This window comes from Peromyscus californicus, unplaced genomic scaffold, assembly GCF_007827085.1.
Source record: "Peromyscus californicus insignis strain IS unplaced genomic scaffold, ASM782708v3 Scaffold_7__1_contigs__length_154581171, whole genome shotgun sequence".
In the NCBI taxonomy this organism is placed as follows: Eukaryota; Metazoa; Chordata; class Mammalia; order Rodentia; family Cricetidae; genus Peromyscus; species Peromyscus californicus.
The window spans coordinates 19,604,834-19,628,727 of NW_026294595.1; the positions used below are offsets into that span (position 1 = coordinate 19,604,834).

At 37.2% G+C, this 23,894-nt stretch overlaps 1 protein-coding gene across 5 annotated transcripts in view; it reads right to left on the reverse strand.

Annotated features, from left to right (window-relative positions):
- The window catches only part of Lrp1b (LDL receptor related protein 1B), a 1,950,932-nt gene that overhangs the window by 789,160 nt on the left and 1,137,878 nt on the right, over positions 1-23,894 (reverse strand). For all 5 annotated transcript variants that reach the window (XM_052726598.1, XM_052726596.1, XM_052726595.1 and 2 more), the window contains exons 17-18: positions 20,129-20,254; positions 14,115-14,231 (exon numbers count right to left, since the gene is read on the reverse strand). In XM_052726598.1, coding sequence (XP_052582558.1) covers positions 14,115-14,231; positions 20,129-20,254 — 243 coding nt within the window. The remainder of the gene's footprint in view (positions 1-14,114; positions 14,232-20,128; positions 20,255-23,894) is intronic.

Below are 23,894 nucleotides of genomic sequence, written 5' to 3' on the forward strand. Positions count from 1 at the left end.
CATCTTAAAAGGTGGGGGCAGATGAAGGCAGGTAGGCAGGCTGACCAGCTGATGGCAGGAGAAAACAAAGTCCTGGAAGTCATTGTTTGACCTACACAATGAGCCACAGAGGTTCAAATTAATAAGGCCATGTAAAAATATTGCTTAGGAGAGAAGCAGTATATTAAGACCTACTCAAAAGAAAGACTCTGGCATTGATGACAAACTACATTGACAGAAACACACTGGGTACATCTGAGTTAAATATAAACAGAGCCTGTTTTCAAGATTTTACCTCCACAAGACAAAACTGCAATTTCCTGGATCAATAAAGGGTTTCAGTGTGAGAGTTTTTAACATAATAAATGTAATATTGAGAGAAATGAAGACTTCGAGAAATATTTATGGAAGTGTGCCTGCTGGTTTGTTTGTTGTTGCTGTTGTTTCTGTCAATTTGACACAAGCTAAAATTTGGGAAATGGAAACTTAATTAAGAAAGTGCCTACATCAGGCTTCCTGCATTAAAGAACAAAGGACATTTTCTTTTTCTTTTACATACCAACCCCAGATCCCTCTCTCATCCTCCTCCTGCTCCCTCGCGAGTCCCCCCCCCCCCCCACCATGGAAGTCAGCAAAGCCTTTTCCTTGATATGAGAAGGATCACCCACTATGGGAAGTGCCGATCCTGGGCATATGTTCCCGGGTTGTTTAAGAAAGCAGGCAGAGCAAGTCAAGAGGAGCAAGCAAGTAAGCAGCACTCGTCCATGGGTCTGCCTCATCTCCTGCATCTGGTTCTTCTTGAGCTCCTGCCCTGACTTCCTGTCATGATGGACTGAAAGATGAATGTAGAGATAAACTCTTTTTTCCCCAAGCCCTTAACCTCTGAGACATTCTCCAGCCACTGATGTTTTACTCTCACAGGAATTTCAAGGGCATCCTTGGCTGAGTCATTTCTGGCCTGCACTTCTTGTTAGTGTAAGAAGCACCTTGAGGGAGGACTCAAAAATAGCTGTTGGAGCCGGGCGGTGGTGGCGCACGCCTTTAATCCCAGCACTCGGGAGGCAGAGCCAGGCGGATCTCTGTGAGTTCGAGGCCAGCCTGGTCTCCAAAGCGAGTTCCAGGAAAGGCGCAAAGCTACACAGAGAAACCCTGTCTCGAAAAACAAAAAAAAAAACAACAACAACAACAAAAAAAAAATAGCTGTTGGGAAAGTGTTGCTCAAAGCCTGAATGTATATTAAAGTCTTTGGGACATAAGATAAAGACTACTGACTCTGTAGCCTCTCGAGATTGAAAAGTCAATTTCAACAGGAGAGTGCTGGCGGAAGCCTAAGGGTCTAGCACAATCATCCAACTATGGGAGATCCCCAGTCTCTGTAGAGAAAAGCCATCATGTTTGTGCTGATTTTTTGTGTGGATATCCAAGTTTCATCTTAACAAACTAAATTTGTATGGCATGCAGAAATCACAGACTTTAAGCTATTTATTCAGGCTAGAAACCATATGAATTGACCTCCCACCCCAGAGAAGATACTTGGACTAATCCCAAAACCCACTGGACAGGAATCTTTAGGGGAGAACAGGCATAAAAGAGTGTGGGGAGCTCACTGCAGCAAGCACTGTGCATGATGCTGAGCCTTGTGCAGAACATGTGGGAAAGATAGCATTGAGAACCGCTGGTAACAAATGTCCATGGGAGTACACAGCAGTGACAGCTAGAGTTCCAAAGGTCAACCTATCAGAACTAAGGGTTCTGTTAGAGAAAATCATCACATAAGTCGTTATGGAATTACTGCCTTTTGAATGAACTGGCTGTCTCTTATAAACTTCTTGTGCAATAACAGCTATGATTCTCCCTATTTACCATGCATTTCCATGTTATGTGTACATGTAATCTCACGATTGCATCTCAATCTTGAGCACAACTTCCCTTGTACATTTGGGGTAATTAGATAGCTGTCCCCAACTGTGTTTATTTTTTCATGAACATAAATCTGGCCAGGGCCATTCTCCAGACAAAAGTATTTCAGCAAAGATACCCTTTTCCAAGGACAAATGCAGAGAAATAAAAATTGGCTCATCTTCCTCATAGAGAGAGAAAAGAACCACTAACAATTAAATCCTCAACTCCTTACCTTCACCCCGGAGTATTTACGTAAGACCCTAACTTAAGAGATTTACTGCTCACATTCCTAGGATGATGTTTTTAGCCACTTGCTAGTTACTGAGTTAAGGCAGTTACTTCCCATTGACCCAAGGAGATTGCCTACAAGGCCTGGCAGGTGATAGGTGCCAAGCTTCTTTCTTGTGCAAATTAAGTTTTAATTCCTCCTCAGCCAGGTGCTATTCCTAGATTCCCTAAATGATCTTAGCCTTTAGTTGACCTTACCAGAGAACTCTCTTTTAGTCACTCCCCTTTTGAGTTGTAATTAGAAGCTGACATTTATTGCTTTATGTGTGGATCCTTATCACCTCTCTCTGTGACCCTGAAAACTTCAAGCCTCAAACTGCTTTGCCGAAGAATTACTGCCTGTGTACATGTACTGGTTCTCTGAGGACACTAGAAGGAATGAATTTAGAAGAACAAAGATGAGGCCGGAGATGGAAAGGACTAGATAGATATGAGAGAACAGCAGAAGGGACTGAGAGCAGGAGGGACCCAGAGGAGTAAGGATGAGAACAAAAAAGAAACTGTGTAGATAAAATTGACTTAGAAGAATAAAGTGAATGGACTAACGAGCTCAGTGTGCTTAGATTCATTGAACATCCTTCAGATTAGTATCCTTAGCTGCTTGTAGCATCTGTTCTGGACCCTGATAGAAATCTCCTCAAGGCAGGTACCTGAGGGGAGTTTGGTAAGATAGAATTGGAGTAAAGCATCAATTGCTGCTTTCCATAATTACCTTTCAGAATCTAGTCTCAGTCCCTCTCCCACTGGGCTCCCTCTTCAGTACACTGGGCTTTCTAAGTCAATGAGAGTGTTGTAACAATAAGTAAACAAATAAATGAAAATAATAAAATATCTAGGAGAATAACAAAACATACAATTTAGCAAAAGACTAACTACAATTTTTAAGCAAAAAAAACCTTAAAAAACGTTTAAATAAAAACTCACAGAGCAAAGAAAACTACAAGAGAAAGAGGCAGCAGCCTAGGGTATGAAACACATGACTTCATAACACACAGGTAAAAGCAACCTCCTGATTTCTTTGGGTTCCATAATTATAATAACGATAAATATTGTCAAATTGCGGATCAGAAAGAAAGCTAAAAATCTGATAGACAAAAAGAAGAAAAGAAAGTTCCTAAGTGGAACAAGTTAATCTTCTTATTGATACTAACTGCCAAACAAAAAGATGTAACAGATTTTTAAAATCTTGGTATATTGAAAATAATTTTTATGATTAATAGAATATGGGATTAATAGAAGAGTAAATTTTGAGAATGGAAAAATGACCAATATTCTTGTTAAAAGTTTAAAATGGGAGAAAAATAACAGGAGCTAGAAACTGGTCAGGAAGTTCAGGATAGAGACCAAGAATGCTACAGTTCTCCATTCATTCCTTGGCTGGAAGCTGGAATCCATGGTTTTCTTCTGACTAAAAGCCAGGAATTCCAAAACGAGCTCAGCTTCCTGCTTTAGCTTCCTGTTCACTCTCCACTGTTTATTCCATCCCCTGCCTGGACACTATGTGAGAATGATTCTCCCATGTGAACTGACAAGCTTGCTCCCCAGGGTGTCACCCAATTGTGGCTGTGTTACGCTAAAATAGCAATTGACTAGTAGTATCCTGAACACCAATTCTCTGCATCCTGTTGTGCTACACAGAAGCTCTTCATGCTGGGGCTTAAACTCTCACCCCAAACTCACCCTTGTCTTACAGGTCCCACAAATTTCATTCTTGAATTTGTGAGACAGAACCCAGAAACCACTGGTTTGGGAGTCTGGTGACTCTGGTGACATTTGAATGTACCTTATTTCTCAAAGTTATGCACATTGTTGAGAAAGCAGCCTCCATTGCTCTCAAAGACTCTCCACTTTTCTCCAGTAACATGGAGAGATGAAGTTTATATAAATCTCTGACAACCACATTAGGTAAAAATCATTAAAATAAGTTTTTTCTACAATATTTAGGCAAACTATGAGATCATTAATTATAATAATAAAAAAACTTCATTCTGAATGAACTTAATTTTTTGCAGATATAATTTTTGGGTAAAGATGTATCATGAAAATAGTAGTTGGATCAATACTATTGTGACATAATTTAAATTATTAGATTGGATTTTCTACAGAATTATATAATTGATTCTTTATAAAACAATTCACAAATGTATTTCTGTGATTTAGTTAAGGCCTTAAAATATGCCTAGTACATATATTTTAATTTCCAGCTGTGACCAACCATTAGAAATTTTGACATGATACTATTATATATAAGGTTCACATTTGAACTGCTCAATAAAGTAAAAAACATTCACAGAAACATGTCATGATGTTTTATGTAAATTTATGATATTTGTATTGAGTTGCATTAACAGCTGTACTTTCAGGCAGCCTATGGGCCCCTAGTTGAAACCTTGATGTACTGAGTGATGAGTTCAAATCTGAAGAGCTACAAAGAGGCTAAGTTGATACAGTAGGATGGTGTGGAGTAGAGAGGATGACACTCAGAACATACCCTGAAATGGATGGAAAAGGGAGAATCAGACTGTCAACATAAAACTAAAATACTTCAGAAATACAAACACTGTTAAGTACTCAGGTACCCAAAGGGCCAATATAGTTTCTTTATTTGATTATCTGTCTATCTGTCTATCTATCTATCTATCTATCTATCTATCTATCTATCTGTCTGTCTGTCTGTCTGTCTGTCTATCTATCTATCTATCTATCTATCTATCTATCTATCTATCTGGAAAGAAGTTTGCACTATGTACCCTGGCTGCCTAAACCTCACTATGTATGTATGTATGTATGTATGTATGTATGTATGTATCTATCTATCTATCTATCTATCTGGAAAGAAGGTTGCACTATGTATCCTGGCTGCCTAAACCTCACTATGTAGAACGGGCTGATCTGAAACACACATTGATCCACCTTGCCTCTGCCTCTGCCTCTGCCTCTGCAAGGATTAAAGGGATGTGCCATGATGACAGGCAGTCTACTTTATTTAATAAAGTTTAGATATTTTTTGTTATTGTTTTTGATATTTTCAGTGTCTTACATAGCCCATGCAAACATCAAACCTGGTATTGATTTGAGGATGACTATAAATGTTAATTCTCTTACCTCCACCTCACAAATGCCTAGTTTTCAGGCATGCTGCATTATGTACAGTTTTATGTGGTACTAGAAATGAAACTGGGAGTTTTGTGCACACATATTAAGCACTTTAACAATGTCCTCGGACCTTTATTTATTTTACTTTATTAGTTTTGTTTCATTTTGGAGACGGGATCTCACTATAATTCAGGCTGGAACTGAATTTATGGTCTTCCTGTCTCTTCCTTCCAAATGTTACAGTTCTAGTTGTGCACTAGCAAACCTGGTTTGTGCTTAGACATTTTAAATAATGAAGAACTCAAGATTCCAGATATTGATAAAGCTGCTATCAATAAATTCTAGAATACTGCTGAGAAATAGTTTATGGAAACATCTTCATTAACATTAGGAGCCCTCTACAATGAAAAATTTAAGTCTCTGATGGAAGAGACTGTGGAAGACACTAGAAGATGGAAAGATCTCCCTTCATCGTGGATTGGTAGAAGTGATGTGGTATGGGAAAAACTGAACATCCACATGTAAAATAATAAAATTAGATGTGTATCTGTTTCCATGAACAAAGTCAACTTGAAATGTATCAAAGACCTTAATGTGAAACCTGAAATCACGAAAGTGCTAAAAGAAAACATAGGAAATAGCACAAGGTACAGGTATAGGAAAGGATTTTGTAAATGGGCTCTATTTACTCAGGGATTAAGCCCAACAATTAACAAAGGGGAACTCATAAAACTTGAATGCTTCTGTGTATTTAAGCAAACACTCAAGTGAAGGTTAAATCCCAATAGGAGAGAATCTTTGCCACCTATGTATCCAATAGAGAATTAATACTCAAAGTATATGAAGAACTCAATAAACAAAGAATTCACAAAGCAATTACCCAATTTTAAAAAATCAGCAGCAAATCTAAATAGAGAATTCTCAAGAGAAGATATAAGAAAAGCTCAGAAAAAAATTTTTTAAAGTGTCCAAAATCTTAAGCAATCAAAAAAATGCAAAGTAACCTACTTTGAGATTTCATTTCACTTCAATCAGAATGGCTAAAATTGAGAAAACAACTGATAACAAATGCTGTTGATGATGTCAGAAAGTGATACCTCCATTCTCTACTGGTGAGATTTCAAACTGGTACAGACCTTGTGGAAATCAGTGTAGAGAATTCTCCAAATGCTACCACATGACCTACCTATACCACTCCTTGCCATATGCCCTAAGGACTTGATATCTTACTACAAAAAATACTTGTTTAACTCTTTTCCCCTCTTTTCACAATGGCAAAAAAGTGGAAACCAGCCACTATCCTTTAACTGATGAATGGACAATAACAGTATGGTACATATACACAATGGAATATCATGTAGCTATAAAGAAAAATGAAACACAAATTGTTTACCAAATGGATGTAACTAGATAATATTATACAGAATGAGGTGACCCAGACCCAGAATGACAAACACTACGTATTCTCTTTTATTTGTAGATGCTAGCTCTGAATCTATGTATTTGGATATGTAACCTGAAGTACCCTAATCCTGAAAAACAGAAATGTACCATGAGGGAAAGAAGGAATGGTTTAGAAGTTTTCATGTGTCCCTGGCCAGCCAGCAGTTGGGACACAGCTCTCCCACTCGCATTCCCCAAGTAAGCACACAGAGGCTTATATTAATTATAACTGCTTGGCCATTTGCTCAGGCTTATTACTGACTAGCTCTTACACTTAAGTTAATCCATAATTCTTATCTATGTTAAGCCACGGCTTGGTACGCTTTCTCAGTTCTGCCTTGTCATCTTGCTTCCTCTGTGTCTGGCTGGCAACTCTTGACTCAGCCTTCCTCTTCCAGAATTCTCCTTGTCTGCTTACCCTGCCTATACTTCCTGCCTGGCTACTGGCCAATCAGCATTTTATTTATCAACCAATCAGAGCAACACATGTTCACAGCATATAGAATGACATCCCACAGCAAAGCAAGACAGAGATGCAGAGCAGGGAATAGTAGGACTCTAGTATTATGAAGAGAGAAATGGAGAAACTGAGGACTCTAACTGACGATGTAGGAGGAATGTAATACAGAGGAAGTAGGAGAAGAACAAATAGCTAAAAAAGACACAGGAAAACATTTTTAAGATTAAGAAAAAATACACACATATATGTGTATACATGTACATACAGTATATGTGCATATTAATGTATGTTAAATGGGGTCATGCCTTTTGAGATGATAATGTTCATGCTAAGAGCCATAGAATACCTAACAGAACTCCAAAGAACAAGCATTGGAAACCTCTCTTCCCTTTGTTGTGGGGAGGGTCCAAGAGAACGCCAAATCAATATAGGCTACTGCCATTGCCCCTAGATTACCCTAGAATTTGCAGGTAAATCCTTTTTGCTGAAAACATCACACATTTTGTACACATGACTTGGAACAATTGAGCTGAAAGTGACCTGGAATCCTCCTCCCTCATGACTAGCTCTCATAGTAAAAGCAGGTGCAAGGCAATCTGCCAAGGGAGAAATAAAACCGATAGTCCCACCCAGCCATGAACTACAACAGTGGTGAGCCCAACACGATTTCCCCAATGGTGCACTAATGGCACCTTCATCTTGGAGATACCCAGAAACTGCCTAATTGGATTCAAGGCCAACCAATAGGTGGACAGTCATTCCTGGTACTATAAATGTCCAAAACTACCACTTGGAGAAGTCACAGATCCTTGAGGAAAACCTGCTATTGTCACTTTCATCAACCAATATGATTTCCAACTGTGTTTTGAATACTTATACCTTCTGATAATTGCAGATGTCACCCCTCCTTAAAGTTGCTTATTTTTTCAGGATATTGAGGCTTCTACAGAGAACCACAATTGGTCAAAAATGACAGAACAACATTGTGGGCTGCCTGGCCACAGTTAGTACATTTATAACACAAACTTTATGCCTAAAGCTAAGGAAACACTGCTGAATAGGGGATGGAAAGTCTACATAAGTAGAAAGCTTCTACAAAAACATTGGATCCATGTTCTGAAATTAATAAAATTTGCCATAATGCAAATGTAAGACAAAATCAAACATACATGTAAGTTTCTTAACTCAGGGTTTCAAAAGTATTGTCTTTGGCTTACTAACATAAGGATCAACACTAACTTGGAATTAAAAATGTAATTTGTCTCCATCTAAGACCATCTGACCTACGTAAGAGATACTCAGGAAGATACACAACATTCCATTTTTCATGATGTTCTACTTTTGTTTTCTGTTTCTGTCACAACCCCAATGATCAAAAGACTCTCATAGAGGACACAGTTTATTCCAACTCAGAAGTTAGAGTCTGCCACTGAAGGAAAGTAGAACAAGAGCTCAAGCAGGAATCAGGAGGTAGGAACTAAAGTAAAGGCCGTGGAGGACTGGACTTACTGGCTTGCTTCCCATGACTTGGTCAATCTACTTTTATATACAACCCAGGACAACCTGCTCAGGGATGGAATCATCCATAGCAGGCTGAGCCCTCCTACATTAACCATTACTTAAGAAAATGCCCTGTCCGCAATTTGTCCATAGGCCAATTCATCATTGGAATGGATGGAAGCGGTTCCTTCATTGAGATGTCCTTTTCCCAGATAAGTTTAGTTTGTTTGAAGAGGAAAAAGACTTGTTTTGTTATTGTTGTTGTTGTTGTTCGATGCAGAAACAATGCAGATATTTACTGGAAGATTCTTCAATATGCTCAACTCTGAGAATGCCACCCTCTTAAGTTAATGGTTCTCAAACTTCAATAAATACTCATACCTCTGAAACAAGTTAAAAATATTTATTCCTAGCTGGGCGGTGGTGGTGCACACCTTTCATCCCAGCACTTGGGAGGCAGAGGCAGGTAGATCTGTCAGTTTGAGGCCAGTCTGATCTATAGAGTGACTTTCAGGACAGCCAGGGCTACAAAAAGAAACCCTGTCTCCAAAGCAAAACAAAACAAACAAACAAAAATTTTTATTCCTGAATATCACAAAGAATCTCATTGAACTGCTTGGAATGAGGTGTGGCTTTTTATATATTATTATTATTATAGCTGTCTTTTGCTGCATTGCTATGTGATAAAGGAAAAAAAGGAGTTTGAGATATTTCCTAAGTCTACTTTTTGCATTCCACTCCTAAAATATGTAAAGAAGCTATCATTTATTAAATTTTTACTTATTGAACAGTAAAATGACTTATATTCATTTATGTGTTTTAATTATGCAATGAATATCAGAGTACACTCAAAACAATAAAAGTATTAAAATAAATGCCTGTTATTCAAACACAGGAATAAAATTTTGTATTTTGTTTCCCTATGTAAGCTGAGAACCAAGATTTAGTGAATTCTGTCTGCACACTTGTGCCTTCCACTCCATCTTTATATTTAAATGCCAAAATGTTCAGGTCACAGAATTATTCTAATTTACCCAGGATGTTGAGGCCTTATTTGTTTATTTACTTTTGTTTCCTATTCTTAATATCTATGATTAACATAAAATAGTTTAATGATGAACATTTCCTATGCACATTATTCTCACTTCTCCTTAGTGATTCTCCTTGCTTTCCCTCCACATTTCTTTCTTCTAAGTCCTTTCCCCTTCCTCACCAGCTCTCGTTCTTTTCGCCCTCACTTTAAACCTCTTCCTCCCTTCTCACTTTTCCAGAGAATGAACACTACCCTCAGTTGTCGGTAGCTCCTAATTTCTATCAGAAGCAAATCTAATTATATGAATTTAATAGTATTTGCCATGTAAAACACTAGTTATTAAACTCCATCAGGAGTGGATCTTGAAACTGAAGTGTAAAATACCTGAATGAAGAGTCTTCTGTACAGCCTGACACCTTTGGGAATTTGCTCTATTCCAAGACCAAATGTAAAGCAGTCTAACGCTGATGGCATGTGGAGGCAGGAGACATATAGCCTACATTCATGAGTAACACCAGTTGGATATCGTTTTCTTTTTCCTAGTAAGAATCAGTCTTTGCCATTTTGAATTCACTGAAAGGACAGATTATGTCACAGAAGTATATTTTCTCCTACAAAGCGAGATTGCTCCCCCCAGAGCTTCTTGCTCACCTTCTTATACTTTGCTCTTGATCTAATCACGAGAGAGAGGGCTGTTTTCAAGGGCGCAACCCCTGAGTGGCTACTCATGCTACAGTAGATGGCTGTGCACTCATGCATATTCTGACACATTAAGGGGCCTCGGTGTGTTTTTAAAAATAGTGTATGCAGGTGGGAAAGAAAGGTGGTAGGAAGATAAGGGAAGGACTTCAGGAGAAGGAATGATGGTAGATTTGATCAAAACATATGATTTGAATACATTAAATTCTCAAATAACAACAATAAAAAACCTGAATGTATTTCTTCATTTATATATTTGTATTTTCTTTGCGGGGGGAGGGCGGCAGGATGTGGGACATCAACTAGGCAGAGAGTAGGAAGGTCAATACAAAGGAGAAGGGAGGATGGACAAATAACACCAAAACTGTTTAATAAAACTTTAAGGAATCTTACCATTTTGTAACCAGCTAAAATCACGCAAAATGCATATTTGTTTGGCTTTGGCTGCCTGTCAGGTATTGAAGGTAAAGTACCTACTGCTGAAACACACACACACACACACACACACACACACACACACACACACACTTAGGACACAGGACTCAGATCTTTGAGGTAGATCTAAACTGAAAGCCTTGTTACTCCAGTCTAACTTTTATGGTATCATAAAATGTTACACAAGTTGCCAAGGGAGGGAGGCAAGTAACAGTCCTATGCAGCTGTAACACCTTTGAAACTACAATGACCAGCATAGCAAGATATTGATAGAAGTGATGTAAGTGCTACTCACATGTTGGTGGTAACCAAAGGGTATATAATTGGACTTAAGGCCTACTAAACAGGAAAGAAAATATTCCTGGTACTAGAAACAGCCAAATTCCTGGGACTAGTGAAGTCATGAACCCTAGAAGAGAATCTATTATGTCTTCTTTGCTAGACCAGCATAATGCCTAACTATATTCTAAATTTTGTTCTCATACACACAGATGAGTGTAGCTACCAGCCCTCATGAAAGAGACTTCTCTTTACAGCAAAGGAAGACCATCACAGGAAACAACTGCATATAATGCACGTATCAATAGATCAATTATTGGGAGCCCCACCACAATTGATACATTTATATCACAGGCCCTGTATGTATTGCTCGTGGAACATCATTGAAAGGGGGGAAGATTTTAAGAGTTAGAATGTTTCAAGCAATCTTCAGAGAAATAGTGTCTCCTAGAAATGGCTGTATAAGTAAGACTTAACAATGGTAATATCTATATACATGTTAACATGGAAAAAGGAAAATCTCATAAGACCATACTCCCTAGACTAAGAATTACTTGCAACTTAGGACTCCACAGAGGGAGAATTAGCCTCTCCCAGGAATATGTTGTATAACTGGTTATCTAGTACAAAATGGAAAGTCCTGAAACCACATGCACACAAACAACAAAAACAGACTGCATAAGGTATATTTATATATTTGGGCATACATATACGTGTGTGTGTGTGTGTGTGTGTGTGTGTGTAGAAATAATAATCAGGAATAAAGAAACTATTAATTTGGGAGTAAGGGTAGATGTGGAGTTGAAGGAGTTGAAGGGAAGGGCCTTGGGGGTGCTGGAGGGAGGAACAGGAAGAGGCAAAGTGAAGCAATTATATTTTAATTAAAATAGTATGACAGAGAAACAAATAGGATGCATTTGAAACTGTGGAAATTAGCATACAAGAAGACATTTCTAAAGAGAAGACTGTGTAGACACTTAATACCTTCTAAGGGAAAAATGGAACCCGATTAACATATAGGTATGTACCTGACAATCTGCATTGTTTTTGCACACTTAGAACCAAGTTTATTCATCATCTAAATTGTCACAGTGTGCTTTTATTATTATACGTCTTATGTCAACTTGTAAGAGCAGATTTTTTTTTATGGAAGAAAAGGTTTATTTTGGCTTACAGTTGCAAAGCAGATACAGTCCTTAAAGGCACTCAAGGCATGGCAACGGGAATTAAAAATGACAACAGAAGGAAGCCCCTGAGAGATCTTTATATGTTCAGAAATTCTATGAGCCAGTTATTATTTGCACGCCATTGTGAAAACAAAACTTTTTAAATTTAAATGTAAACATATTTAAATGAAGGCAATAAACTTGAGATTCATAATTTTATAGCAAATTTACTGTCTTGATTGTGAATGAACTTTAGTCTATTGCACTGTTAAAACAGAAATCCTACATATTATGGTAGCTCTGCATATCTCTCCCTGATTTTACCATTCAGAGAGTGAGATTGGCATGTCAGTAGTCACTATTATGGGGATAGAAATAGCTCCAAAGAAGCAAATACAGAGCTTCTTACAGCATGGAATGTCAAAATAGCAGCACATCATTGTTTAAAGTCTATAATAGGGATTGTGCCCTTAGTCAAGATATCCATGGGAGTATGACTTTACCTGGCACTTCTTTGTACCTCATGCCTGGCACCCAAATCAATGCTAAACTAGAATGCCAGTTTTAATTTAAAACACACCTGGATTCAAGAGCTAGCCCAGTATGTATTGGCTTCATGTTCTCAAGTATGTGACTAAAGGGTCTGACACAGTTCTTCTAGGTGTGAAGTAAAGAAAGAATTGGGCATATACAGGTTGGCACGAAGATTCATTAAGAAACTTTGCATCTTGAGCTGGCTTTTTGGAGCCCACTACCTATGGTTGGACATCTTGCACAGCCTTGATGGAGGGGGAGGGACTTGGACCTGTCTCTACTGAATGTACCAGGCACTGTGGACTCCCCACTGGAGATCTTGTCTTGTTGGAGGAGGGAATGGGGGATGGGCTGCAGGGGAAGTCAGGAGGGGCTGGAAGAGGGAAGAGAAGGGGATCTGTGATTGGTATGTAAAATGAATAAAACATTCCTTAAACTAAAAAAGAAGGTATGCATCTAATAGGATTTACAGTCTCTGTGCTCCTCACCTCCAGGAAGGTAATTCACACAGATCCACCAGTACAAAACAAAGTAATTACATTTGCAACTTTGTCAACAACAAATCCTTTCTCAAAAACAAACCTTTTTAAAAACTGGAAATCTAGTGATATGTGACTGAGAGGGATACCATCAATAAAATTTTTTGGCAGTCAGACTTCTATGATTCTACAGAAATTCACAATTGATATTTACTACTTAATTTCAGTCTTGATTTTTTTTTTTTTTTTTTTTTTTTTTTTTTTTTTTGTTTTTTGAGACAGGGTTTCTCTGTGTAGCTTTGCGCTTTTCCTGGAACTCGCTTTTTCTGGAACTCGCTTTTGAGACCAGGCGGCCTCGAACTCACAGAGATCCGCCTGCCTCTGCCTCCCGAGTGCTGGGATTAAAGGCGTGTGCCACCACTACCCGGCCTCAGTCTAGATTATTTGTTTCTCCCAGAATGTGTCCTATACATATTAACAAGAAACATAGCCTTGTAGTTTACTCCAAATGTCAATCAAAACACAATTTTGTTTTGTTAAGTTTATTCATAATAGCTCCAAGATTAACAGTGAACAAAAGAGCGTCGACCTAGCCTTCTAATAGCTACCTATCTTTGATGTCTGATTCTATTTATTTCAGCAGAGGATACTGTAACTACTTCATGAATAAGATCTATTCAGGAGCACTCATTGAAAGTCATGTTCAAAAACTGCAATGAAAGTAACATATTTGTCTCCTCATATAGAGCTAGCATGTAAGGGAAACATCACACACTGTATCCAGCACAATGTCTGCTGAAGCCCAACCATTCTCAACTTACCACAGGATGCCACTTCATCTGTCTGGTCACCACAATCATCCTCTCTGTCACACAACCAGGCTCTGGGAATGCAGCGCCCATTTCCACAAGAAAACTGGTCAGTCTGGCAGGTTCTGGCTGTAAAGATCAATTTATATAACAAAGAATAAATTACCAGCCTCCTTTTCAATAATTCTAACATGCTAAATAAACTCAGTGAAGGCTTTAGTCAATTTTATATAATTGTGTCTTTTTTTTTAAGATACGGAAAACAATAAAGAAGCATATGCCAAGGTGTAGACTTTGGTTTATTTGAAGAAGGCTAGGATGTGAAGGAGATAATTTCCCCTTGTAATCGTTCATATTGCTTCAGTGGTTACAGTCAAGTGTTTTCCCTGTGTGTTTTAGGAAGAATTTAACAAGGGCTCTTGTTTTCCGTTTCTTTCTCCCTACCATTTTCCTTTCCTTATTGTCTTTAGCTTTCTTCCCTTTTTTCTCCTTGGAGTCTTTTTACCTTTCCCTTCCCACTTCCTTCTCTCCCGATTGTATTCCATTCTCTCATGATTTTAAATGAAAACATCATTAGATGATTTATCTCCATTTAATTGCAATTTAGCTATGCTCATAATATATTAAATTCATGCAAACCACTGTTCTTTAACTTTATGTTTTTGTTATTATAGTCTCTCCTATCAGGCACTCCCCTGAGTCTAGTAAAGCTTTCTTAATGGGTTGGTCTGATAGAGAGAAAATAAATAGAATAAATTGCTCAGACTAATTCAAATGGTGGGTGACATACCATTGTGACGGCAGGGGCACCTGTGTGTGCCTCTCACTATAGCAGTGAAGTTGCAGGAACTGCTGCAGTCATTGACTCAAGAATTTTCTACATAATTATTGAAAGATATTAAGACTAGAACATGCTTAAATTCACTATCCCTTCTAATCATGGGTGAAAGTATTTTCTTTTTCGTCCAGGGAAATTTAACTGATTTCTGATGAGAAAGATATTTTGTTCCATAAGTCTCTAAGTTCAGGCTTCTGGACATAACCACATTGACAGAATTGGCACTTCAAATCAAGGGACTCACTAAAAGACAACACAATGTTTTCTTTTTCAGTCCTCCTCTGCATCAGATGTAATTAGCTTGCAGGTGATGTTAGATGAATGGCCCCAAAGGACTCGAATTTTATGGTAAATAGTGCCCTAAAGAGGAACTTAGTGCCTTTTGCAGAATGATTTTTCTAGTAGTTGATTCAGAGATTCCCCCTCATAGTGTAAGTGTTCCTGCTCATCATTTTTACTATATAGCAGAATGAAACACAAAAAGCATGAGCAGTGTATGAGGAGACTGTTCAAACCAATTAGTCATGAACATCCCCTTTGTTTCATCTGAATCAAAGCATTCTATTTAGACAACACATCCTTGTAAACTGCAGTATTGGGAGGAGGAAGCTGGAAGATAATGAGTTCAAGGCTAGCCTTGGTTACATTAAAAAACCCCAAGGCCTGGGCATGTACCTTAGTGGTACAGCATTTGGACACCATCACCATGTGCAAGCCTTTGGGTCTTATTTTTAGCACTATAAGAGAAGGGAAAAGCCCTTTTCAGTTTATCGTGTAAAAAGTGTGATATTAACATATTGGTTATTTTAATGTAATTATACCTACTTATGTGGATTTAATCAAAATTGTTGGAAGATGTGAGAAGAGCATTCTCCAATGCAATTAGAGTTCACTGCTGGGGGTAAATGTTGGTTTAAGACTGCCTAGGTACAAGTATAAGTATTATTATTATTACTTACAGGAAAGTGAATTTCACATCGAAGCACCATTCACCTTGGCCTCTGAAATTATCTTAGAATTAGATAAAATGAATCTGAGTTTTTGAGGGTCAACAGCTGCTCTATGTGGCTGTGTTTGCTCCTTTGTGAACATGCATGTGCTATTACTCTTCTGGGTGCCTGCTCTAACTCGATCCTAGTATTTACACCACCCCTGCTCCAGCCCTATAAGCTGCCAGTTGGCAATTTGCCCCTACGAAAATGTTTCTAACACAAAGAGGTCTACCAAATATATGCTTGTCTCTGTTGTACAGCTGCATTCATTTATTTCTCTATACTTGGTACAAAAATTTGCTTTCTATTATTTAAAAACTGTATTATAGACTCATCTTATGGACCATTGTGTCTCTCCCACATGTTGACCTTCCCCTCACAGACCTAATTCCTTATTTCTTTTTACCTACAGGAATATTTCAAAAACTACACATGATTTTTTAAGTGATATATAGAATTACGTTTCAGGTTATATTTCTTATAAATGATAATGTTTATATTTTCAATTTTTTTGTATGAAATATTTTGAAAGTCATTCCTTTTGACACTTGAATATGAGCTCAATCATTTTAATATAAAATATACAAATCTATCGAGTGTCCTACTCATTTTAAATTGAGTTGTTTGGGAGCCTTTTTTTTATTCCTAGCTCTCAGGTGAAGAGCTTTTTCCCCAGGTTTTCCTATGCACAGGTATTAACTAGAGTGGGAAAATAGATATTGCAGAGTTAAACATGCATACATTTTGGATCTTATTGAGTTTAACAAATTCCTTTCAGTACTGGCTGGTTTTATGTGTCAACATGACATAAGCTAGAGACATTAGAGAGGAAGAAACCTTAGCTGAGGAAATGCCTCCATGAGATCCAGCTCTAAGGCATTTTTAAAATTAGTGATCAATGGGGAGGGCCCAGCCCATTGTGCATAGTGCTATCCCTAGGATGGTGGTCAAGGTTCTATAAGAAAGCAGGCTGAGCAAGCCATGTGGAAGAAGTCAGTAAGCCGCACTCCTCTATGGCCTCTGCATCAAATCCTCCCTTCATTCCATTCCTGTTTGAGACCTAGTTCTGGCCTGCTCCAGTGATAGACTATGATCTGGAAGTGTAAGTCAAAAAACCCTTTCCTCCTCAACTTCTTTTTTGTTTATGGTGTTTCATCGCAGCAATAGAAACCCTAACTAATACACTTTATAATATTAAAAGTTAACTTATGCAACCAATAAGAATATATGGCAGTTCCTTCTCCTCATAATGTTGCCAAAACTTGTTTTTAATCAGATTATTTATTTTCTTTTGTAAATGGATTTTATTATTGGGGACTTTAATATTTTCAAGGGTTTAACATTGCCTCCTTCAGGAATTCTTCCCAATACTTTGCTCTTCTAATGAGCCCTGATTTTCCATTGCTGTGAGGAAACACTATGATCAAAAAACACATGAGAAGGAAGGAGTTTATTTCATCTTACAGCTCTCAGATCATGCTCCATCACTGAGAAAAAGAAGAAGAAGAAGAGGAAGTACTCAGAGAAGAAACCTGGAAGAAGTAACTGAAGCAGAGGGCATGCTTAATGAGGAACAATGCTTACATTGCTTTCCATGTCTCATTTAGCTTAATTTCTTATAATACCCAGCATATGCCTAGGGGTGGCATCACCCACAGTGAACTGGGCCATGACATATCAGTCATCTCCCAAGAGCTTGCAAAACAAGATTGCCCACGGGCCAATCTAGTGCAGGCATTTTGCCAATTGAAGTTCTTGCTTCCAACATGATATATGTCCAGTCAACATAAAACTAGGCAGCATAAGCACAATATGGCTCAACTTTGGGCTTTGTATCCTGCATGACAATGGCTGCCTGACATTTATTTTTGTGTCCACTTGTTCTTTGTCCACAAATGAAAGTACTATGTACTTTTGATCATTCAATCATCAATGTCACCACAAATACCTACTGGTTGGTGTGGAAAAATCCTAAAGCAACAAAATAGAAAATCAGTTTCTGGTGGGAGAAGATTCCCATTTGTATACAGGCAGCCATGTGTATAAAGATGAGGAAGAAGACATCATGATAAAATATCCCTGTTTTGAGTCTTTTCACCTAGGATACATCTCCACATATGCACTTAGATTTCAGGTCCCAGAAAGTGCTTAGAGGAATGTGCTACTTTGTCTAGGTGTGTTACACCATGTGACTTGTTTATTTCTCTGGGTAAAACAAAATGCAAGCACTTCATAGCTAATCCACACCTTTCAAACTTTGTAATGATAAAGGACACATTTATATTTTCTCCTTATTCTTTTGATTTGCATTTCAGGGTATCCTGCAGTGACACCAGCTGCCATGAGTATACTAACACGAGTGTACTGAACCTAGTAGTGAGGGGCACAACTTGAAGTGGCATTCAGTATGTTGTGTTTTATTTCTTAGTGCACTATAGGGATCCAGAACGGCAGAAATCACACTAATCAGGATTGATTGCTTTGTTTGCTCTTACATAGATGTATTTCCATTTTTACTACTACTAGTAGTTAACCAAATGCAAATGCTCTTTTATAAGTCATGTGGAAACAAGCAAAATTTGTAATTAGTATAAACAGGGCAGGTATGATACTATAAAATGAGTGTCTTTCTATTTTAAGGCAAAAATCTTCTGTGTTTACATTCAGGATGTAATGAAGCACAATCTTTGAATTAAACCTTAATCTTAAAAGATTAGTATGTGTATTGGTGTGCAGAAATTCTTCATTGTAAATTAGAGTCATATTCAGGGTAACCTTCTCAAAGTCAAGTGGGCTGCACATAAAATTCAAGATAATCTGATGTGCAGTGAAGTTTAGTCCAAAAAGTAAAGGCCTTTCAGACAGAATTCATAAAGGTTTAGGCAAGCTCTGTTTGCTACATTTCATCTACAAAATGAAAGATCTTCAAAGTGGGCCCCATGGTCTTGTGATGTCCTTTTGTTTTAGAAAGTCTTGTAAGATCACACACACACACACACACACACACACACACACACACACACACACACGGGATTTAAGAAATCCATTTTCTCCAAAGAGTAGAGGTTTCAATCAAGGCCCAAGAGAATAACTCATCCACAGATGGCGAGCAAGTGCTTCACCATGGAAAAGTCTGTTCATAGGAATAGGATGTCTCACATCGTGGTAGGAAATGGTTCTGCTTTTGCTTTTATAATTAGTTTTATACATAGCAAGAAGCTCTTTGGAAACAATTTATAGCCAATTTGGTGTCTAACTGAGCTAAAAGAAATGTATTCAAAAAGTAAGGCACAGAGGGACAACTCTCTGCACGGTAAAGTCAGTACCAAAAACAAGAGTAGGAACAAAACTCTCAGTCCATGAGTCTACATTGTTAAAATAGTTTGTATTTATTTAGTAAGGTGTATAATGGCTAAAGGAGAAAGAGGGTTTGTGTGGCTGGTATGGTGTAGCATTGCAGCATCCTTCAACAATTAGTTTTTACCAATTATAACAACATGTATTACTACACTCTAGCTTTTCTTCATCATTTACCATGCACCGGGCTGCTGCTAGCCAGTGTCATTTTTCAACATTTACCTAGTAATCATGACCTTTCTGGCACTCTTTTGTGAGCCGTACCACCAGCTGTATATTTCTATTCAATGAGAGGCTGGCTAGGGAATCAATGATTTATTACAAAGTCATGGATTATATGGAAATATAAATATGCCTAGTCGTATTGGGACTTCATTCAGGAGAAAAAAAAATTCTGCCTCCCATAAATAATGTTCCATGAACAGAAAACTATTCACAAAGGTATTCTGTAGTAGAAGAAATAAAAATTTTAAGTATTTTCTCAGGATAAAATAAATAGTTCTCCTTGTGAGGTGGCCAGGATCCCAGGATGCTAATGAAAAGCCTCCGTTGCCTAGGAAGGTTTAGCATAGACAAGTCTTGAAGGAGATTCTGATCAACAGGGCAGCCCACATGGAGAGATGGAGTGCCAGATTAATTTGGAAAGCAGAGTCATGTTCAAGGATTAGTAAAACACCATTTGTAATCTGGCCTTTGTGGCACTAAGCACTGAATTCCCTGACTGTGGCAGTAATCACACTGGCAATGCTAACAAAGTTCAGCTAGTTTATCAGCCCGACCTGTGTGTTACAGACGCGGATGCGGAAGTGATTTATCCCGTTATCTGTGCAGACCTTTACCTGCGCAGGTTTGGTTGGACTCGTCTTCATTGCTTCCACAATCATTGGCTCCATCACAAATCCATCTCTTGGGGATACAACGATTATTCTGGCATTTAAACTGATCATCAGGACAGCTATGATTGACTGTAAGAGGGAGGGAAGCAAGTTCAGTTCAAGTTATGTGTATTTTAATTATGGCTATAAAACTATTTCGGTAATTGTAATCCTATGTTCTAATAAATACCTCAGCATCTGTCAGTAATTATCTCAAATTTTGTAGGAAATATTAATATTTTAGACTTTTTAAAAATATAATCTTTATAGAAGAGATAAATACATTAAATAAGAAACAAAAGGGAATATATCCATTCTCCATCTTCTACTCAAACCAACTCTATCCCTGAGTTTGTTTTCTCATCACTTAACCAGAACCTGGTCACTCAACTCCAGAATCTTATGTATTTGAAATCAATCTCAAGGTTGAATGTTAAACAGAGAAACTAAATCTCAAAATAATTACTCACACTTATTAAGATACTGTTTTCATATATATATACACATATATATTTCATATATGTCACATTCAGTCACATATTTTTAAAATACTAAATAATCTTAAGTGTGTTTTAATTTGGCCACCCAATTTGGGGATCTGAAAAGAAATAACAGAAATAAAAATGGATCACTTGTTACATAAAGTTGATACTAAAAATGAGATTCTATACAATTTTAATAACAAAGTATTATCATATGCCTTCCCAACGTAAATGAATAAACATGCAACTAAAAACAATATTGAAAATGAGATAAACTATTATAAAGAAAGTGGTATACCACTGAGCTATAACCCTCCAATATCTAATCACAATGGGGAGGCTCTTTATATTAACCTTCTAAATGTATTTTTCAGGTTGCTAATGTGTGCTCTTCCATATTTGTCTCAGTTTCAATGATAGTTTATTCTTTTATTGAATGCAAGAGCTGTATATTTTCTAAGATGAAAATAAATTTTGTATTAGTTTTACTTATAAAGAGAAAGTATTTTCTCAATTTGCTTCATATCAAATGGATGTACTTGTAATATGTACCCACAAAACACACGTTCTTTAAGTATTTGTGAGAATAGAGTGATTTCCAAGGTTTTCACTTGAACAAAGTAAAATTTACTTTAAAAAATAGAAAGCCTACACATGTAGTTGGGTGGTCAAGGAGATGAGGAGGATCTGGGAAGAGGAGAGAGAGGCAAAGAGTACGATTAAAAGACATTGAATGAATTTATTTAAAAACACATTTTTTTAAAAGAGAAAAGATATTCTTTAGGATTTGTGAATGATCAAAATGTTCTATGCATTTCAGGGACTTTAATAAGTATAGGTGCCCATGAAAAATAAAAGTCATACACAAATAAGAGGTCAATATTTTAAAGGAGCAAGATTATTTATTGTGCTCTGTAGTGAAGCTTCTCAAGGACCTTTGTGGCCAATTCTATAACCCTAGACACTAGCAAGGAAGAATCAGGAGGATTGTAAGCATTAGTCCTACATAGTCTATTGAGTGAGTTCAACACTCTGGTCCGTTTCCACTAATGAAGGAATGCAAAGTCAACCACAATTTTTTAGTTAGTGGTGAGCTACTGAAATATAGGCAGTAAAAGAATAAAAGAAATTCTAGGTAGGAGATTATGGGATTAAAATCTAGAAAAATTCTTTACAATAGATTGTGTTTGCATTGTATTATTGACCCCAAAACAGCAGAAATAAAATTTTATTCAGAATGACTACAATGCTCAAAAAGGGTGCCCTACAATTAGGTGGCCAGAGACACTTCCTGTGCACTTCCTGTTTTATACAGTCATACATTCTTTCAGGACCAAAATCTATTTTTGGCGTTGAGGCTCCAGACATGCTACAGTCAACCATATCTTCCAAGGAGGATATTAATTTTTTATTAGATGAATCAGATGAAGAAACATATGGTTGCAGTATAGATTAAGAACTACTGTAATGTAGGACTTGTAGAAGACGGATGCTCAACTCTAACAGACTGTACTGCAGTTTATTGGTGGTTACAAATAATTCCAGAAGAAGGCAGTGGGAAACTATATTAAATTTCATAGACTGCTCTCAGTTCAGTACACATACAGACAAGAAAAGCAAGAAACATCTTTCTGAAGGGCAACCTAGTATTCAACTCAATAAGAACAAAGGTAAGTAGACAGATGATGGACTACAAGTTATACACTTCAGTGTATAACTTGAGGCACCTCACATGTCAGCTAACAGGTCTGGCAACTTTTTCAATAAGAAGGACTTGATCCTATAAGAACTATTCTGGGAGCAATGTGGAAAGTGGGCTTACTTAATGGAAGAACAATGGGGGATTACAGAGGAATGCTTGTTGAGTTAATTTAAGATGGAAGTTTAATTCAATCAGGTTAAGGAGAAGAGGGTATGTTTAAATTTAGTTAGGAGACTTCACAGAAACACCCTTATTTATAGACTCAAATATGGATAGTAAGTGAAATGTAGGATGCCAGGCAAAGCCTATAGGTTCTGTGATGGAAGAGAAAATATTAATACTCCAGAATACTGACTGAAAATTTCATAACTACTATTAATGCTACAAATACAATGCTACTTATGCCTATAAAAGAGATGAGTTTCATTTAATTAACAAAAAGAATAGGGATGCAGATAAAAGCATGAGACTGCTAACATGACTGAAATATACAGATGAGATATTTGTGTTCTGAAAAGGTACATGATTCCCATGACTAAGAGGAGCCAAATGTAGCATCAATTATTGCTACATGTGACCCTGTGATTCAAGAGGAGTGGGGCAGTTAAATAAGGTACTACTTCACATGCTATGTGTGCACAATAAAAGGAAACATAGGATTCCTCCTCAGAGGAAATGTTCTTATCACTCCAAAATTGTTGAGAAGTGTATCAATTTAGTATTGAACATTTAGAGTCCATGCAGATATTAGTACAAATGAAAATGAACTGAAAGCCCATGATTGGAATTCCAAAGAAAGCAGTAATATGTCCATGAATTAATTATAGTTTATATACATATGGAACTGCTAACATGACTTAAATATACAGATGAAGTATATATAAATATATGAAGCAGCAGTTAGAAAACTTTTAAATATATATTCTTGAGGCCTTTTTATCCTAATCATAATGGTTACATCATATGATTGAGTAGACCAATCTTGTGTATTCTTTAAAAACCATTTCAAATTCTTATGTTTTAATTTCAAATAAGTGATAAAAAAGTGTTAATTCTGAATTTTTTCAGTCACTTTAGGCTGCAAAATGTGGCTATATGGAAAAAATTTTCTCAAAAACAATGTACTGAAGTCAAATTTGATGATTAAGGTTCAACACAAGCTTCTCTTTCTAAACATAACCTGTTTTATTTCTTTAAATTCATTTAATCAAATATAATCTCAGAATATTACTTCACATGCTTTCCTTTAAAAAAAATATTTATTTACTATTATGTATATAGTGTTCTACCTGCATGTATGCCTTCATACCAGGAGAGGGCACCAGAACTCATTATAGATGGTTATGAGCCACCAGGTGGTCACTGGGAATTGAATTTAGGACCTCTGGAAGAGCAGTCAATGCTCTTAACCTCTGAGCCATCTCTCCAGTCCCAATGAAATGGTGTATTTTTTTTCCTGGTTTTTCAAGACAGGGTTTCTCTGTGTAGCTTTTAGAACCTATCCTGGAACACGCTCTGTAGACCAGGCTGGCCTCGAACTCACAGA